The following is a 21,090-nucleotide window of genomic DNA, read 5'->3' as shown; positions in this document are numbered from 1 at the left end:
GAGCCCATCAGTTGCTTCTCTGCCTGCCACTCCCCAGTGAGCTGCTGTCAGAGCACAGCTGCTTTCAGGTAAGGCCGACCTGGAGCCTGGCATCATAGGATGACAGGATCAGGATAGGCAATAAGCCCCTTCCAGTGGAGACATCTTAAAAAGATTACAAGGTAGTATTCTTAGTGAATTTCCAGCCAAATATACAGATGAATCCAACCTGGGTTTCTTACATACAGACTTTTTTTTTTTAAGCTTTGTTTTCCAAAGAGGAAGACATTGGGGAATGGAGAAACAGAGCAAGATCGTACTTTTTATTCTAGAGACACAGCATAAAAGTCTTCTTAACAGAGAAACTTCAGTGAACTTTTCTTTTCTTTTCTTTTCTTTTCTTTTCTTTTCTTTTCTTTTCTTTTCTTTTCTTTTCTTTTCTTTCTTTTCTTTTCTTTTCTTTTCTTTTCTTTCTTTTCTTTTCTTTTCTTTTCTTTCTCTTCTTCTTTTCTTTGCTTCTTTCTTTCTTTCTTTCTTTCTTTCTTTCTTTCTTTCTTTCTTTCTTTCTTTCTTAAAAAAGAAAAGGAAGAAAGTCAACGTCGTAACTTTCATTTCTGGCAAGTCTTTTTTTTTTTTTTTGGCAAGTCTTTTTTGAATCCAACATGGTTACACCTAAATCCTTGGCTTCCATTTCTCTTCCCAAAACTATGTGTGGCAGATCCCATAAGGGTGTCACTCTCCTTCCCAGGTAGCCCCCAGTGGGGTCTTTGGAATGACATGGGATTCAGACCCTTTGAAAGTAACCCTCTCAGTCACTCATTACACGACCTGATAGGACTACCTAACCTCCAGGAGGCCATGCTAGGCCTGTGTGTCACCTTCACCTTTGGGGGCATACCCAGCCTCCCTCAGTGCCAACCTCAAAACTTCACCATCCACTCCCCTCCGTGACATCTGTTTGGATAGTAAATCCCCTATCTTGGCGCACATTGTCCACTATCACACACATTGACACGCTCTTAGGTTAGGCCTCCATCAACCCATAGTGGTCCTGGCAGGGAAACTGCATGGAAAAGTAGGAAGTTGAGTGGGTGTATTCATGGCTACCACCAAGTGTTTGGTTTTGCACCTAATTTTTAGAGTTTATGTCATTATCAGTATGGCCTCCTTTCACTTTTTTCTTTCTAAGATTTTGTTTCAGAGGGGTGGGAGGGGCAGAGAGAGAGGGAGAAGCAGACTCCCCTGCAGAGCAGGGAGCCCAACCCAGGCTCCATCCCAGGACTCTAGATCATGACCTGAGCCAAAAGCAAGATGCTTAGCAACTGAGTCACTCAGGTGCCTCCTCCTTTGATTTTTTTATATTCGTACAAGTATGATCTGCCTTTGAGCTGCAGCTTCTGACCATTCGTAAAGCCCCCCGTCCCTCCTCTTCTACCTCTGCTGTCAGCCGCACACAACCACAGCACCCAGACAGGTCACCAGTACCGTGTGTGGACAGACAGGCTGCCTTTCTAGTGTAACCACATTCTTGCCTCCAGCCATCAGGGTTAAGTATTGTCAAGATTTGAAGTAGTGGAAAAAATCTTTTATACCATGTACGATTAAAGATGAGATTAAGGTAATTAAGTGTTGAGAAGCTTGTGCACATAAATTTAACTTTATGAGTGTGTTTTCTCCCATGATTTGTGTATGTCTATAACATATTATAAGAATACCTAAATTTCCTGTCTGTGTTTTGATTAGATTGCTTAAGAAAAAAGGGTTGAAAAACATTCAATAGCTAAAATAATAATTTTCTAAAATAATACACTTGTTAAACCTGGAACTAAGAAAATATGCATTTAGAAACACAAAAGTAATGAATATATGACTTAGTGCCGAGATCTTCGAAGTGGCTGTTCAGCAACCCACTTAATCCTCACAACAGCCCTCTTATGGTGTTATTATTACCTCCATTTCAAATTAGGAAATGATGCCCAGACAGGTTTTATAATGTGTGTCCGGGTCAGCCAGATAAGAACATGCTATGAATTTTCTCTCACCAGATCTCATCTGCTTCTGACATTAAAGAGCCTGCAATGGACAGGAAGGTAGCACTTCACAAATGCCACTGTGCACAGGAATTGCCTGGGGGTCTTCTTAAAATACAGATTTTACTCAAGTAGCTCTGGGTGGGACCTGAAATCCTGCTTTTGTAATCAGCTCCCGAGTGCTGCGTAGTCCATGGACTACACTTGAAGTAGCGAGGTCTTCAGGCATCACTTCCCACTGCTTTCCCGCCTCTTGCATCTCCTTCCCTATGCTTTGGCCTCATGTCCTTTTCTACACGTCCCCCATCCACCCCCGCTTCATGTACCTTTAGACACCTCCTAACAGGAATGATACACAGTGCAAACCAGTCCATTAGTGATTTCTCAAAAGGATGTACAGAAATAAATCCACGCAGAACAGATATTAATGAGGAATTCTGTGCACTATTCAAAAAGGAAGAAAGATTTCCTTCAAAACTATTGAGTATTTTAGAAGTTTTTGTTTGTTTGTGCAAATTGCTACTTAATCACAGTCCAGCTTCAGCTATCTGAAGGCTTCATGTATATTGAACAGCGTCAGATCATTCAGACTTCATTGAGCTCTTTGGTATTGCCTAGGGATTTCACAGTATTTTTAAAGCACAGAAAAATAAAAAGAAAAAGCCCACCAAAGCAAATTGAATCTGATTTCTTCTTTGTCTTCATGCTCTGTGGGGCAAAATAAATCATCAGATGTTGTCTGAGTGCCCACAGTGCACGAGGATTGTGTTCTGTTGTACTGAGCCCTGCTAACAGCCACGGTCACCATTAGGATGGCCAAGCCACTCTGCTACTGCAATATTTCTCAGGGCCACCTCAGGCCATATTTATTATAATAGTTGTCATTTTTCCTCATTTTAGTGAGATGTACCCAGGTTCTTTTTGATAAATCCCTAAGAGATCCTGGATTGGCATACATTTGACAACAGCCACAGAGAGATGATTATTAGTATTTGCCAAAAGTTAAGACTTGAGATCAGAATTTTGTGTACATCAAAATTATTTTCTTTGTAGGAACTTTTCTTTTGATAGAATTTGATTATGTTAATTATTTGCAGAAAGTCACACTTTTTACTGTACTGCAAGACCATTAGCATATTTTGAGTTCCTTTATTTGCAGTTCTCTTAGTCCTGGCCAGGTGTGCCCCAGTTATTTCATGGAAGGTAATAAATAGCAGATACTACGCAGGGGACGGTCCCCTCCATCCAGCTCTGTAGGTAGTGAGGAAAGCATGTGTGGTGTTTGGATCAGTTACTTGCGTTGAGGGATCTACGTAAAACATGGATATTGGGGTCTCTCACTATTCGCTCACTTACATTTACTTGCTTCCCCTCCTAGCTCCCTTCTTAATCTTGCCTAGGATTTTATACATCAGAGTTCACACACTCATTTCCTACTGAGGCCATGCCAGTAACGCAGATGAGCAAGGTGGTCTGGGCTTAGGGAGAAGTAGAAGGTAGTGGAGGCGGAGGGGAACAAGAGCTCACACAGGCCTTGTCTAAAGGAAAGAATTGCCAGTGTGTCCTTTTTATCCAGCTTTTAAAAAGGATGAGTGCAGAGATCACAAGGGAAAAGTTTTTTTTTTTTTTGTTTTTTGTTTTTTTTTTTAAATCTAAACAAGTTGATGGATGTTAGCTAAACTTACTGTGGAATCATTTCACTATACATGTAGGTCAAGTCATTATGCTCTATACCGTAAATTTATACAGTGCTGTATGTCAGTTATATCTCCGTAAAACTGGGGGAGGAATTAGAGGAGCTGGGAATTCTTGATTTCCTGTAAAAATTTTGAATCTTGATACATTGGCATATGCCATACAAGCCAACACAGAAATTCAGCTGCCAGTTTGTCACTTCCATATAGAAGATATGACTAAGTGACCTTCTGTTCCCTTCAGACATTCACATTCTGTGACATTTATGTTTATAAGAAATCACAGTGGTCTGTGTTCGTCTTGTTGGAATGCAGTCTTACCTTTACCCGTTCCCAAATAAGAATAATAATTTTATTTCAGTGCATCATGATTATATAAAGCACTTACCATCTCTTTTGAGGAACCTTAACCACTTAAGTTCAAGGTTGAGTTGTCTTTGTATGAATATGCCAGGTACAATCCGAAAATTCTTTTACCAAGGATTAGCTTATTATTGTTCTCACTATCTGTCTTTTTACTTTGATTCAGTAATTGCTTTTGTTTGGCTAACATTTCTCTTCCATTCCTTTTGTGAATATCCTCTTGTGCTACATTACACAATAGAACATCACTTTTTTTTAAATTAACCATTTATTGAACATATTTTTGTTGTTATTGCTGCTGCTGTTCTTTGTTAATAGAGCTATTTCATAGGGCTCCTTATCTTTTGGGCCAAAACCAGTTGTGTGAATCTGTGTTTCCTTTAGTAGTTAATTTTTTTAAAACAGTATAGTAGGTTACTCTGTGCAGTATAATAACCTCCTCCCCAGAAAATCCTCATTAAGGAGGAAAAGGTAGAAAATGGCTATCTGTTTTGCAGTGAAACTGTGAGTGATTTTTTTCTTTTATCTGTCTTATAACTTTTTAAAAACAATTTATATAATTTTATAATAAAGTAAAAATGTTTTGAAAGAATGTTCTTTTTATTCCTAAGCTCATAAAATCTCTCCTTGCCTTCATAAAATACTATATAAATGGAATAACTTTCCTTCTTCCCATTATGTTTTTTCACATTAAAAGTTATAACTGGTTATTTTTCATCCACCTATTTACCTCAAAAATTTCAAACCCACAGAAATGTTGCAAGGATAGAAAAAAGAATACTTGTATATTCTTCCCCTTGATTTGCCAGTTTGTTGCCCCTTTATCAAAATTTCTGTTCTCTGTCTCTGTGTATGTGTGTGCATGTGTTTTTGATGAGTCTTGAGAGTGGCTATGGATTTTAAAAACTCAGATTGAAGTGGAAATGTTAACCATTTTGTAGCTGGAATCTTTAGGAGATGGTATCTAGGCAATGTCCTTGGCTAGCTTTTCCCACAGAGCTGCCATTTATTTCTGTGTTGTCTTACTAAACACCAGTATTCACGTGGCTCTATGGTGAAGCTTGCCTAGAACATAGTTCTTCCAGAACATAGCACTTCTGCTCTGGGAGTGAGTTTTCCTAATTTTATTATGAGTTTAAAAGTATCAACCAGAAGTTAGAGCAGACGCCCCCAAAATGTCGTGTTAGCCACTGTACAATAAACTCAAATGTAAATGGAATCTAACTCTGTGTAATGACTTGGAAAACATAATCTTCTATATCACAGGAGTATCTGAATAATTATAATCTTCTGCCACAGTGTTCTGGAACATGCCCTGGTTTGGTTTGGTTTGGTTTGGTTTGGTTTGGTTTGGTTTGGTAGCACTGTGAAGTTATTGATAAGGCATTAAGATCACCCAAGTTCAAAAACTGGCTCTTCTCCTTACTTTGTGACCTTGAACACTAGATCTCTTTGTGGCTGTTTCCTCATCTGCAGATTGGAGATGATAATAGAATACATGAAAGAGAGAAGGGATGAAATACATGAAGTGATGTAATTCAAAGCTCCTAGTAACTTCCATGAGTTACTGTTTTCATTCTTTTTCACCACATTCAAGTCTTGGGTAATCATTATACTTCCAGCTGCTCCTCATGAGACTCCAGCTTCTGCCCCTTCTGGCTCATTTTACCTGTTCCCCACTTGGCACCTGGGTGACAGGGTCAAAAAATCAGTTTCATATTATGTGAAATTGCTTTGAACTCCAGGCCAAAAATGTGCTTTAAACTCCTTTTCTCCTGAATTATACCTAATTGGACCCCTGTAGCCTTCACCAAAAAGGGCCTGAACCTGCCCCAGCCTGTATGCTTCTCTGATCACTTAACACGAATATGATATTTCAGTGCTCAGAAATCCTCCATCTTCTCGTTCCATACGAAGATCAAATGTCCTCAATAATAATGGTGGTTACTAATTGAAGCACTTAGTTGTATGTCTATTAATGTAGTATGTGCTTGAAGTTTATGATTTATGTGTTTGTTTAATTCTCAAAAGCTTTATGAATAAGGGAGTGATATCGATATCCATCTCCAATTTACACATGAGGAACTGGGGCTCAGAACCATTAGGTGGCTTCTTGGTCAACGTCACATTGTTAGGAAGAGGTAAATCTGGGAGCTGACTCCGGGCCTGACAGCTGCAGAGCCCATGCTTTCCAAGCAAGAAGCTGCACTGCCTTTGCAGCCTTGGGTGCATGCTCTTGGCCATCCAGGTGAGGAATCTCTGCTAGCTACCCTGGTTCCATCTTCTTATCTACCACCTGGACATCTGTGCTTTAGTCTCTCCCTGAACATGCTCTGTCCTTTGAAATCCTTGTTTTTTGTTTTTTGTTTTTTTGTTTTGTTTTGTTTTTTTCCTTGCTCTTTTCTTTATCTGGATCATATTTTTCCACCTTCTCATTTACATACATCCCATTTGTCCTTTATGATCCTGTTCAAATGCCATGTCCTCTGTGAAGCCTTCCCTGATTCTACTCACTCTTCCTCCAAAATGATTGTTCATATTTACATACATCAGTAATTTGAATAATAGTCACTTTTAAAATTTTTCTGTACCATTATTCTTTGAAGGCAGGAATCCTACAATTATCATCCCTGTATCAAGCACGAACTTGTGCTTTGAGAATACCGGTGATAATCCTAATGATCATTATGCAGACAATGGTGTATCATTTATTAAGTAATTCCTCTGTGCTATGTACTGTGGCTAAGTACTTTATATACTTTTCTTGGTTTCAAAGACTCCAAGAGACACATTCTCAAGACCTATGTCTACTTACTATAAATTGGGAATGATGACATTCATGATTTTTATCTGGAGTTGTTAGCACATGATGGGGCCAGGGTTCACAGTTCCATCACATTCCCCCAAAATACTTTTCCACTACATGATAATTTCTGCTTATTTTAGATTTCCAGGAAATATCAGTGGTGGTCTACTTTTCTTGCACCCCACTTTTGCCAGTTTTGATACATATAAAGCTAACAAGTGACTTCCTAATTTAGAAAATGCTTAAGCCTATTATGTATGGCATTTAATAATTTATTTAATTCCTAAATACAAGTAATGAATTGTCTTTTTAATTTGAATTTCCATGAAACTATATTGACAAGTGTATTACAGAATGTGTACTAACAGAAACACTCAGTGGTAATTGTCAAATTTTAAAGATTTCCTTTGGTCTTGTTAGGTTGTAGAATTTGAGACTTGGTATAAGTGAGTTATTGCTGGAATTTATTGCTGGAAGCCTCATGAGGATGTGATTACAGCAAAACCTATATGATTTGTGCTTTAGCACTGCTCTCTGGGGCCTTGTGCAAGTGAGGTATCTATATGAGACCTCTTAACAGTAATCAATAGTAATTCATTGACATCATCATCAAACCAGTTATTTTCCTGAGATGGCCCATTTGGGATTACAAGAGAGGAGAGATTCTAGTGTTAGATAGAAAGTTGTGCAAATAGTTCCTTCACAGTTCTTTAGTAACCATGCATTCATATTTTATCCTTAGGGTAGTATGAAACCTGATGCTCTAACCCCTTATTGAAATTCTATCAGAGAGAAAAGTGGTAGAAAGAACATTGACTTTGGGGTTGTATTGCACTATTCTACATGTCTGTGAGCATATCGTATCCCTTCGTTGAAGCCTATTTCCTCATCTATAAAAAGGAATTTACATGCACAGTGTAAGGACTGTAGTTACCAATATTGTATATTTGAAGAATACTAAGAGAGTAGATCTTAAAAATTCTAATCTCAAGAAAAAAATTGTCAGGTAATGAATGTGAACTAAACTTCTTGGTAACCATTCCACAATATGTACATATATCAAATCATTAACTTATGCACTTAGGGCAACCCTGGTGGCTTAGCGGTTTAGCGCTGCTTGCAGCCCGGGGTGTGATCCTGGAGACCCGGGATCGAGTCCCACATTGGGTTTGCTGCATGGAGCCTGCTTCTTCCTCTGCCTGTGTCTCTGCCTCTCTCTCTCTGTGTGTCTCTATGAATAAATAAATAAAATCTTTAAAAAAAAAGTTACACACTTAAACTTACACAATATTATATGTTAGTTATGTCTACAACTGAAAAAAAGTTTAAATAAAATGGAAATTATAATATCTACTTTGTGTAGTTATTGTCAACTAGTAGTAGTTTATATAAAACTTAGAATGATAATGATGCCTGGCTCTCATAACATAAACAGAAGTAAACTGTACTTCTTATTAAACTTTGCATAAGACATAGAGAGTAGCTAAGGATATAGTAATTATTTTTCATCTGCTTCATGTAACTCAGTGTGATACTGTGTAAAAATTATATTCATTTTACATAGTTTTTAAATATCTGATAGGGATTGTCTTAAGCCATTTAAAACCTAAATTTTTCTTCTCAAAGGGAAAAAAAAATTAATCACCTAACAAACAAGTCTTTGGGTCACATTTGATTACTGAAATTAAAAAAAAAAAAAGTTCCTATTTATTTAACCTTTGATCTTGCCCTTCAGAGAAGAGCTGGTTTCCTCTGAGGACCTGCTAGAGTGGCTGCGCCCTTTCTGTGCTGATGACTCCTGGCCCGTGACACCCCGAATTCAGGTGCTGCAGATTTTGGGACAGTCATTTAACCTGACAGAGGAGGATGGCAAGCTCCTTGTGTTCTTTAGAACAGAAGCCATTCTCAAAGCCACTTGGCCCCAGAGACAGGTAAGGGAGCATCTGACCGGTTACTGAATATTTTCCCTATTAAAAATAATTGGAGGTTATTTCCTTATTACTTTAAACTACCCTCCAGTGAATAATCAGCTTGGTAATGCAAGCTTTCCACTATGTTCTTCAATCCAGCTGTTTAGTAGTTAAATATGTACAACAGAATTGCTTCGGATTTGTCCATATGTTTGAATGTGTATGTGCACTGGAGGTTATATCTCATTCCCCTCACATGTGTGTATCATTTTTCTCTTCATAGGATATAGTCCGGATTCTTCACAGTATCAGTTAATTATCGCAGCTCTCTCTGTCCCTGGAGAAATGTGGATGGAAATGGAAATTCAGTATGCTGTTTAGCTAATTCATTTTTTTCATACTCTTCCCAGGCAAGACAGGTGCCCTCCTCTCACTTCTGTATCTAGATCGATGATGTAGCACACACACAGGATCTGTTTCTCTATCCCATCCTTCAAGACTCACTCAGTCCGTCATCTCTCTGGAACCTTCCATGTCCATTTCAAACTCAACTTTGAATTCCACACATTTGAGCTTTAATTATGTATCATTATCATTACTATTAAAGTCTTGTCTCCCCACTACTGTAGAAACTCAGAAGTCCTGGAGGATGTGTCTTTTGAATTCCCCTAAGTGTGTTATGTACATACTCTGAGCTCAAATACTTGTTGATTGAGTAAATGGGAATTCTGATTCCTAAATCAAAGAAATATGGTGGCCATTGAAGTTTGGCTCGAACTCTAAATTGATGCATCCTAAAGACATAGGATGTAAGGATCAGTAATCTCAGTCAAGTGCATTAGCCTGCCAGAGTAGGCCATATGCCAGTAAAATAAGACTTCCCACATAATCTACTCTGCAAGAGTTTCCTGGAAGTCTGACTACACCTCAATTTACCTTCTAATTTTAAAGCTTTGCTTTATAATTAATATTTATGTTCTTATTACTACATTGAAAGAACTATAAATTTCTTTTTTTTAATGAATCCAGTATTAAGAATATCTTGAGACTCATCTCAGAACATCTTCATAATTATTATCTTATATATTCTTATTACCCTATGTGAGAGAAAGGGGTAAATACTATTACCTATTCTTTGGAGTTAGAGAATTTGAGATGCAGAAAAGATGGACTTACCAGAGATTCTCTAATCTGGCCAAATTGCTGAAATGGATTGTATGAAAAGTCACTGTTATCTGAATAATACTCTTTCTGAAGCCCCATGACTTTACCAACATATTTAGTCTCAACATTCTGCCCTGAATTACATTAAGAAGTGACTAACAGTCTTTTTAAAGAACAGTCTGTGAACACAAATGCAATAGACAATAAAAATATTCCAGGTCTCTGGTGTAGTCGATCTTAGAGGAATGCTGACAGGAAGGTTCATACAGTATCTCAGAGGAAAGCTCAGAATTAGGTTGTGTTATTTTTGCCATACGGAATCTTGGATTATGACTCATTCCAAAATAAACGAACATCCCTACCACTAGGTGCTGTTCTGACGGAACCTCCAGGTTACAAGTTCTCAACCTTGCTCAGTTTCCTCTTCCTTAATGGCCAGAGCCTGGTGGGACAACGAGGCCAGTTTCTGTTTGGAGCCTCGCTTCATGTCCTGTCAGATTCATATACCAACAATATTACAAAACAACGTGGAGACCAGGGAAAGGGGAAAACATCCATCTTCTTTGTCATATTTAGAGAGTAGAACAGACACTTTGATATTTGGAGCAAAATGCCTCAGCAATAGTAGGAGTATAACCACTATTTCTTCTTTTAAGCTTTCCTTAGCTTTCCATATACCCAAAGAACATGTTTCAACTTTTATAGGATTCCAGTGATTTCTAGATACTTCTGAGATTTTAATTTCTTCATAGTGAAACATTTTCCAAAAATATGATCTAAGGGAGCTTAGCCTTTGTTAAGATTCCTTTCCCATGTACTTTTCTGAACTGACTGGACTGTTTCACTGAGCACAGCCTGGCTTTTCTCCTTCAAAGTCTGTGTGTAGATTCGGTAGTAGAAATACAGAAACTACCCTGTGGCTTAATTATGCCATTCATCTGTAGTCTTCTTCCCAAATAAATTAAGTCCGTGAGTGTCTCCTCCTCCCGTAAAAAGCAAGTATTCTGTGTCAGCCTGGCATTGCTGATTCAAATCTGTTTCAGAGAGCAAGTGACTTTGGTCAGGAAACTCTGCCTATAGTTGTAAATAACTGTTTGCTACATGGAAAATGAACACAGAAAATGTGTGGCTTACAGCGGAAATAGCAGCAACTTCTAGAATGTTACAGAATGGTGCCCAGAGTTTATGTTTGAGGTCTCTCCATTATTGTTTTTAAAAACCTGTGTTACTTTTCACTGGAGCATTAGAAAGATCAAGGCCTGATGGACAAATCCTTTGTAAGCATAGGTCTTGGCCACCCTTCCTCCTCTGTTGCTTTATTGCCTCAGAGAAGATTCCAGAACTGGAGGAGATAGAGCTCATTGTCATTTCTTCCCACATACACTGAGGTCTTCCTCATCTCTATCCAAAACACCTAGAAGACCCCGAAATGTTGATTGCACCGGCTCACATGTTCTTTGTTCCCTATCCCTTTCTTCATTCTCAAAGGTAATATTAAGGGTAGAGACAGATTCTTACAGAGCAAAGATAAGAATAGATAATGATATTGCAATGTTCAATTACCAGAAAATGTAGGACTGCTACCTTTGCTGTGGCTGGTAATCCTCTTAGGCAGACTTTGCATACATCAAAGAGGGACTTAATATTTAATTATCCTCGAGGTGCCCAAAGTAGTGGCCCCACAAATCAGTGTGTTGCTGGGAAACCAGCCAGCTTCTGCAAAATTAAACACAGAATCTGTGGAGCCTGCTACCTCACTGGTTCTCAGAGAGACAGCAATTTCTATTCTAGTTTTCTCATGATTAGTTAACAGAATTAAAAATTCAGAGGCCCTCATTTTTCAACAGCTTGAGAGGCCTTTCTGCCCATTCCAGAAAAGTACCCTGGCATGGAGGACAGGGGAAAAGGGAGGGAGATGAGCTATGGGGGGAGGGGGAGAAGGGATGAATGTATGGTATTCATTCCCTTGATACAATTTATCTGAGTTTTTCAGGTTTTGTAATTTTCTAGTCAACTGGTGCATGAAAAATACGGGCCAAAATACTGATGTTTCCTCAAAAAATCACATACCCCTTCACTTTATTGTTTTTCCTCCTCTTATATAAAAGGACATGTGGTTTAGAGTTGCACCCTTTAAGTTTCATTCTGTTTGGATTTGTGGTTGTAAGTGATCACCAGAAAAAATTAAGAGAACTTTTTTTAAGTAGACTCCACGCCCAGTATGGAGCCCACGCATGGCTCAAGCTTACCCTGAGTTCAAGACCTGAGTTGAGATCAAGAGTTGGACTCTTAACCAACTGAGCTACCCAGACAGGCACCCCAGTTTAAGAAAAGTTATAATCTTATTACAAATTCATGCATTTTGCCTACTTTGAAACACACAAGGACATTTTAACTCTTCTGATCAGCGGCCAGACTGGCTTCATTTACCAGAACATTAATAAAATACACAATTTATCAGATCTCAGACAGTGAACAGAAGAACAGGTTTAGTTTAGTACACCAACCTAAATTTAGTACGCCAACTTAGATTTAGTTTCTTAACAAAGAATTTATTTTTACCTTAAATGTCTTCAAAGCTAAGACTCACTGCCGTAAATGATTTCTTAATCAAGTATAGGATAATATTTAATGTTAAAAATATATATGCCCACACATTTAAATTATCCATACATGTAATATATCTTTAATAGCTATGGAAACCAATTCCTGGAACCAGAGGAAACTTTCAAAAGCATGCCAGTTCGTTCCATAGTCACATTTTATAGAAAAGGACGTGATGTCCAGAAAGAAGAAGTTACTTTCTCTAATTTTAGTTTAAATGTCACCATTTCTAAAATGACTGCATCCTAAAGTAGGCCCCTAGTCACAGTCTATATCAGACCCTCTTTAGTTTTCTTGTAATCCTCACTATTGCTAAACTTCTCTCTTCCTGTCCATTATATGATGTCTTTCTTCCTCCATTAGAATATAAATGTCACAAGAAAAGGGCTCTTACAGACACTCAGTAAATATTTGTTGAATAAATGAATATTATTTAAAAAAAAAAAAAACTTACTAAGGTCACCTTTAAAATGGCAAGGCCAGGACCCCAGAGTTCCAATCCATTCCTCTTGCCATAAGGGTTAGACCATGCTGCTTCTCTCTTAAATGCAAGCAAATTGATTTGCTTGGAATAATGGAAAGGTTCCCTTACAGAGTGGCCTGGTGCTTTTAGATTGATACTATTCTGTACTAACTTGCTGTACTTTGTTGACAGTGATTTCTGACCAGCCAGTATAAACATTTTTGTCTGGATGTAAGCAGGAGATCTGAAATGTTCTAATGGAGCTTGATTTTGATAATGCTCTAATGGAGCATCCTAAAATGATTAAAGCTAAGAGAGCATATGTGTTACTGGGTTCTACAAATACTTGGAAACCTTGGAAGGCCTCCCTTTATGAATAAGGGGTTTTTTCCTTTAAAGATTTTCTCTCTTGTCATGGTTATCATTGAGGGAAGAAGAAGGGACTGCGAAATGCATATTAAGTGCACATCACTACTTGTAATGCTTCGGACAGCCTTGCAAAGTTGTTCCCATTCTCTGTTTGAGATGAAGTCACATCGCCTAGTAAGGTCACCCAGCTTGTGAACGATAGTACTGGAGTTCAAACCCAGTAATGTCTGATCTCAAAGTCTGTGTTCCTGGCTCTATTACCACACTTCTTCCCATCTGCCAGGGAAAGATACTCAGCACTAACGTTTGGGTCGCGCTAGACTACATAAAGCATGCTCTGCTCATCTTCTCTTCTTTCTGCTGTGACTTCGCCTGGATTGAATGTGACTAGGCATGAGGAATGAGGAGTTTGATTGAGAAAACAGAAAGCATTGCTTTATCTCTTAGCATTTTTCACTGTCTGTATACAGAACGCTGTGTGTGTTCACTGCTGCTCAATCAGAACATTCTGAAAAAAGCTGTGCCTGATAACTGTTGTATGTGAAATATTCATTGAAGATTCTTCAAGCACAGATTATGCACCATTCACTGTGTTATACTCTAGGGATAGACAAAGAGACCAGGCAATTAGCGGTAGAGTGTTTGGGCTCTTCACACAGAACTACATTCAGATCCCAGTGTTACCGCTCATTCGCTCCGTGACCCTGGAGATGTTACTAACTCTCTTGTGATGGGATAATACATGTAAATCTCCAACTCTGGTCCAGGCAAATGGGCTCTGTTGGTGTGGGGACTCTGATCCAGTGGAGCACATAGATATATACTCAAAGAAGCAAATTCCCCAAAGACTGAAGAAGCTAAGGCAGATGTCTGCACAATGCATTGGGTTCCAGGAAGGGTATGTAGCCACTGCCTCCAGGAAAACCTGCTCTGAGGAGGGGAGTCTTTTTTTTTTTTTTTTTAAGATTTTATTTATTTATTCATGAGAGACACATAGAGAGAGACAGAAGCAGAGACACAGGCAGAGGGAGAAGCAGGCTCCATGCAGGGAGCCCAACATGGGACTCGATCCTGGGACTCTAGGATCACGCCCTGGGCCGAAGGCAGGCATTAAACTGCTGAGTCACCCAGGGATCCCCGAGGAGGGGAGTCTTGAACTAAGTTCACAGCTGGGTGTCTGGAGTGGACGCAAGAGATGAAACTAGAAAGAAGCGGGTCAGACCCCTTCTGCCGTGCTGCGCAGGTTTCACTTTGACGGTGCTAAGCCCACAAGGAAGGGGGATGCCTGAGAAACTGCATGATCAGACGTGTGTTTTAGGAGAACCCCTCCGACCTCTGCCTGGACAGTGGGCAGGAGAGGTACCGGGCAGGGGACAGAGGCAGCAGTCAAGTTCCCCGAACTTGGCCCTGAAGCTGGTACCAGCTGTGAAGATAGAGGAGGGTAAAGAAAGCTGAAGATGTTATTACCAGGGGCCCCAGGGACTGCTTAGATGTGGGGGGACAAGAAACAGCCAGTGTCCCTCTGATGTTTGCTCAAGTCGCTAAGGACGAAGCGGCACCAGGAAAGAGCAGAGGACAAACCAGTTTTGTGGAGGAAGGCACTAAGTTCAGGGCTGTGTTTAAAATCTAAACGCGTTTGGGGAGTGGGGGCTGTGGGGTGAGATAGGGAGGCTCTGCTTACCCCTTCACTTCTTCATAGCCTTGTATTTGGCCTAGGTCACAGCGACCTCCTCCTTGGACACACACCTGGGTTTAGTACACGTCACTGGGCAGGACTGCTTCCTCCATCCCAGGGGACACTCCTCCCGGGGTCAGGTCAGCCCAGGACCCACAGGGGCTTTTTTTGTGGCGGGACAGTCACATCCAGGGCCTCACGCCCACAGGCCCGAGAACCTCAGCAACCACACTGGTCAGACTCCTAACCTCTCCTATAGCAGTGCTGTCTCCTCATTCCTTTTAAGAATTAGAAAAGTTGCAGTTCGACGGGAGAAGAGGCAGGAAACATTCCAGCATTTGGATGTTGGCGAGTGGTGAGAATATGGGGTAGCTGGGGATGACTTCCTCTCTTTTTTTCTTTCCACTTTTTGTTTGGAGGGAATTTCAGATTTACCCCCAAAATTGCCTAAATCATAGAGGCAGTATAGCCACTGATCAGCTCCTGTGGAAGGTAGAAATATGGTGATTAATTTTACTACATCAAGAGTAATCCTCTGCATGATGGTAATTGTTTTCCACTCGTGAAATATGTTTATGTGCACTAATACCTATTTCATATTCACAAATACCTGAAGGGAAAATAAGCCACATCGCCAGTGCCTCTGGGATTTCAGGAGGGCGCCTCAGTTTCGGGGAGCCCTGTTCACTCTCAGCGGGCCACAGAGAAATTTCAGGTTAAAGCTGTTTTCATCTGGGAATAGGTGACTCAGTCCATTTCTTCAAGGACAGTGACTCTGTCTGATAAGGAGGCTGCAGCTACTTGACAAATTAACTTGTACCAAGGGCCGAAGTCCCCTAATTCAATGAGGACAGAAGCATCGCTTTCAGAGACGAGAGAGAGATATCTTTATGTTCGAGTCACATTTGAATATTGCCCTTTAAAATCCTATGACATTAGTTAGAGGTGTCTGGGTGGAATCGTCCCTAACTTGTAGGGTGCCTGTAAAATATTGGGCATTTTTACTCCCTCCCCCACTCCCTGGTGGAGAGAGAGAGAGAGAGAGGCGTATATTCTCTTTCACTGGAGAAAAGGGTAGAATCAAACAAAACGTAGAAGAAAAACTTGGGAGAAATTGCTAATTATTTTCACTCATCTCTAGAAGGCATGCCACGGAGCCATTCCAAATCGTGTGTTGTACAAATAAATGAGATTTTTAAAAGCGATGAACGTTAACCCATGATTCCATTATCCTAAAACAGCCATTGTTTTGTGTTCTTTTTCTGCCTTGTCTAATCTATAGACCTAATTCTTACTAGAAGAAATCACAACACACATCCAGCTTTCTGCTTTTTATATGTAGCTGTAACATAAAAATACCCATCATTTATTACGTCCCTACCACGTGCCAGTCACTTTGCTGGCTATCTTATTCACATTGTCTTATTTAATAATCACAACTATCGTGTGATATGTGTTATCTTCGTCTTACAGAAGAGGCAGTTAAGCCTCAGAAAGGTCCAGTAATGTCTCCAAAGTATAATGTCTTTCATGTTACTTTGATTTTATCAGCATTATTTTGAAAGCTGCATATTTAATCAAATGGCTTTTTTTTTTTTTTTTTTTAAGATTTCATGTATTCACGATAGACACACAGAGAGAGGCAAGGACATAGGCAGAGAGAGAGAGAAGCAGGCTCCCTGTGGGGAGCCGGATGTGGGACTCGATCCCAGGACCCTAAGATCACTCCCTGAGCTAAAGGCAGATGCTCAACCACTGAGCCACTCAGGCGTCCCTTAATCAAATGGCTTTTTATCATTACTTTACAGTCTCCTTAGTGAGGTGTGTTGAAGCTTTTGCCCAGCCACCCATAGTTTGTTCTTCCTCAAAGCTAAAATATGTTCTCTGGTCATTTCATTTTGTAGCTGTTTAGGCACATAGGTCAGTTCTCTGTACTCCTCACAGTTGCCTGAAGCATATTTAGATGCTGGCAGTGCATATTTTAATATGAACTGTGCACTTTCTGGAAGAGAGAATCTGATTCTTTCCTAGGTCTGCATTCATGTTCAGCCAGCACCTTGTTTTCAGATATTTTAGGGAACTTAAATTCCCATGGTATTAATACTGATCTGATGCTCCCACAACTTCTGTAGGCCTCTCAGACCTGTTGCTTTTGCTTTTATTGATTCAAAACAATACTTTTCCTCTTTAATTGTTTTCAGATAATTTGTCAGATTTATAACATTGCGATTTTCTTCAACTTTAGATTAATTTTTGTAGCCATGAATGAGTAGCATTACTAGTTGTGATATGAAAATATATTGGGCCAAAATGCGTGTCCTTTCTGTTTGAAGAAGTTTCTTTAGCCAGTCTTTAAGATGAAGGCTGTTAATGACAGATTCTTTTGGTTTTCCTTACCTGAGAATGTTTCATTTACCCTTTTTTTTCTAAAGGATAGTTTTACTGTATATGGAATTTATAGTTGACAGTTCTTTTAACACTTGAAAAATATTGTGCCACTTCTTTCTGGCTTTTGTGGTTTCAGATAAGCAATGCCCTGTTATTAAAATTTTTCTTCTCTCTATAAGTAATGTATTGTTCTCTCTGGCCACTTTCAATATTTTTTTTTTATGTGTCTAAATTTAGTTTTCAAGAGTTTAATTATGATGTTTCTGGGCATAGATTTCTTTGGGCTTACCCTGTTTGGGGTTAGCTCAGCTTCTTGAATCTGTAGATTAATATCTTCTACCAATTTTGGCAAGCTTTGAAATGTTATTTCCTAAAATACTCTCTAAACTCCACCTTCTTTCTCCCTTCCTTCTGGAACTCTGATGAGAGATGACCTTACCTGGGTTGTCTTGTATTTTTCAGTCGGGAGTCAGAACATGCTGAGTCTCAGGATCCTTCTATTGTATGAGGGGATACCAGACACTGTGCATATGTTGTTCCTGCACTCTTGAGGCCCCGAGCTAGTTAGGTTTTTTTTTTTTTTTTCCACCTTTAAGAGTTCTTTGGTTGTCTCATTATTTCCAAAGTTTATAGTTGTGCTTAGTAGGGAGGAGTAGGGAAAAATAGGGTCAGAGCCATTTTGTTCAGGCTGGAAGTCCTTTGCATATGTTTATCTTCATGCAAAAATTCATTTTGAGTCTTGGTTACCTGATTTTATTATTTATTTATTTGTTTATTAAAGATTTTATTTATTCATGAGTGACACAGAGCGAGAGGTAGAGATATAGGCAGAGGGAGAAGCAGGCTCCCTGCAGGGAACCTGATGCGGGACTCGATTCCAGGACCCCAGGATCACAACTGAGCCCAAGACAGGCACTCAACCACTGAGCCACACAGGCACCCTCTAATTTTATTCTTAGAACCTTTTAGAATACGTTGAACAGGATGAGCTTACGTTATCTTGGTGAATTTAGATAAATTTAGATATTTTAATATGTAGACACAAATCCTAAATTAGCACTTGTATATCAAAGTATATAATGATTATCCAGCAAAGTATATTCTGTCTCATGGGTTAAAAAACACATACTCAAGTCCATTTTCAGGTCCATTTTTCTCCTCTTAATGTAAGGTGAGGCTTCTACAGCAATATTGGTAAAGAATTTAAAATTGCTTTCTTAAGAGCTGAACAACTTAAACATTTGAAACCCTTTAGATGGAGAGGGAGTGTACAGGTGTGCCTACCCAAAATGGATAATTGTTTAAATTTCTATTTTAAATATGAGGTCAGTAGTCTAAAAAGTAAGTTTTATAATACTTAAAATGGTTAATGAAGTTTCAGAAGAAAGTATTTCCTGATAAAGATACACTTTTAAAAAGTCTGTGGCTCCATGGTGGAGGCTCTGCATTTGGCTCAAGTCATGATCCCGGGGTCCTGGGATCAAGTCCCGCATCAGATTCCCCACAGGGAGCCTGCTTCTCCCTCTGCCTATGTTGCTGCCTGTCTCTCTGTGACTCTCATGAATAAATAAATAAAATCTGAAAAAAAAAAAAAGTCTGTGTATACATGAAGAAGGTGTTATACAAAGAAATTTATTGCTAAACACATTTTAAAAATGGAAACTGTTATTGGCACAATAATTTAAAAACAAACATATAAAGGTTTAATTTATAGGTTTTTTAAAGATCTTTCTCTCCCATAGGATACGTTTCATGTCCTAAAAATTGACAAGCTGTTACAGTTTTTGAAAAGAAAGAAATCCAAATGATACTGAAAACAATCACCTTTTTCCTTATCTTTTCCTTTTCATGGTATGTGTTAAGTACAATCCATGTAAAGGAGAAACTACTTGTTATTAATTATGCAAGAGTTAATTATAGCAAGTAGAGTATTGACACTGCTAGCAACATTACAGACCTATCATTCAGTTGTTTTTAGATATTTTCAAAACACAAAGCCCTTTCTTCAAATAAACTATAAAAACTTGGATTTTAAATCAGAAGAGAGCAACCATTTTCCAACCCTTTTTCCCTGCTGCAGACCATCAGGCATCTCCTGAGAACTTCTGAGACTCTGGAGATTCTTGGATCCCACATATCAGATGAGGGAAATGAGATGCAGAGTGGGACTGTACTGAAGTCACACAGCTACACACAAAGCATTATTGGTTGAGACATAATGTCAATAAACAGGCCTCCTTCGGGGTCTTTTTTAGTGATTTCCTTCTCGATCGCATCTTCTTTATAAGCCTCACGTCTATCTCCAATAAAAAAAGTCAAAACTTTATGGCCACTCCACAAATATTTAATATCACTGTTCCATGCTACAATATTTTACAAATGGTGGATTATCTTCATTTATTCATTTGTATGTCCATCAGTTCATACAACTCTGTAAGTGCTGTGCATCTACTGTCTGTCAGGCATTATTTTATGTAGTAAGGATAAACCAGTGAACAAAAAACTTTTCAAGGAGCTTCCATTCTTATGGAAGAAGAAAGACAGTAAGCAAATACATATGTAATATGTCTCATACTTGTAAATGCTAAAAAGGAAAATAAACCGAGGTGTGAGGGAGACAGATGGTGTAGGGGAATGCAACCCAAGGTGGGCAGTTATGCAGCACATTCTCTGATGAGATGACATTTGAGAAATTTGAAGGAAATAAGCGAATGAGCCCTACAGCTATCTGTAGAAAGAATGTGCCTGGCAGAGAAAACAGATCAAAGTTCCCGAGGTGGAAGTATGCACGATGGACGCAGGGAGCCTGAGCCTGGAGAGGAGGTGAAGGCAGGAGTCAGGTCAAAACAGGTGGATGTTTAAGTTTGAGGGTTTTTTTTTTTTTTTTTAACATTTCTTTATAAATAGGCAAGAACATATTGCCAAACTCCCAATTAGATCACCTATTTAAATAATTCAGAGCTTGTCTAGTTTCAGAGCATCCTGATCTGATTATAATTACATATCGGCTCTGCCACTTGCTGGCCATGTTACCAGGACAGATAAGCCTGTTTGCTCATCTGTAAAGGGAGGTTAATAACACCTGTGCTGTTCTCCACCAAAACGGTTGCAGAGGTGAACTCTTCCTGAATTTTGAAATTATTTCAAAAACTGTAAGAGGCTCTTGGGTTATTAGTCCACGGAAGAATGACATGGGGCTTTCAGGTTGGTTTTGAAGGATCTGTCAGGTTGCCTTGTGAGCAGGACTTGGATTACCACTCATTTCACGGTGCATATCAACTGTTGTGCAAAGGCAGACTTCATGGTATGACTTTTTCAGGTGGCTACTTGGGATTGGAGCCAGAATGACCATTAAATTAAATGCTTTGGAAACCTGCATTTGTACAGACAGTTTAACAAATGTATAGGTAACCATCCATTTTCATTATCCTTTCAAGGTATCTGTCATCATCTGAGGCTTAGGGCCCCAAATGTAGAGAATCTGTGTTAGGAGAGGCTAGGGAACAGGAAAACCAGCTGTTGGCTTGCTTTTGTATTTAAAACTGCTTTCTAACTTAACATAGCAAACATTTTCATCCACAGAGATGTCGGAGATGTGATTTGTTTCAGGTCTTCCTTGATGTAAAGAAAGTACCATTCAGTTAT

At 39.1% G+C, this 21,090-nt stretch overlaps 1 protein-coding gene across 1 annotated transcript in view; it reads left to right on the top strand.

Annotated features, from left to right (window-relative positions):
* The window catches only part of NBAS (NBAS subunit of NRZ tethering complex), a 319,521-nt gene that overhangs the window by 276,718 nt on the left and 21,713 nt on the right, over positions 1-21,090 (top strand). Inside the window, exon 48 of the mRNA XM_038560813.1 lies at positions 8,608-8,803. Within this exon, the coding sequence (XP_038416741.1) occupies positions 8,608-8,803 (196 nt within the window). The remainder of the gene's footprint in view (positions 1-8,607; positions 8,804-21,090) is intronic.

Source organism: Canis lupus, chromosome 17 (genome assembly GCF_011100685.1).
Source record: "Canis lupus familiaris isolate Mischka breed German Shepherd chromosome 17, alternate assembly UU_Cfam_GSD_1.0, whole genome shotgun sequence".
Taxonomy (NCBI): Eukaryota; Metazoa; Chordata; class Mammalia; order Carnivora; family Canidae; genus Canis; species Canis lupus.
Note: the sequence above shows the minus strand (reverse complement) of the source record. Positions and strands in the feature narration are given on the sequence as shown.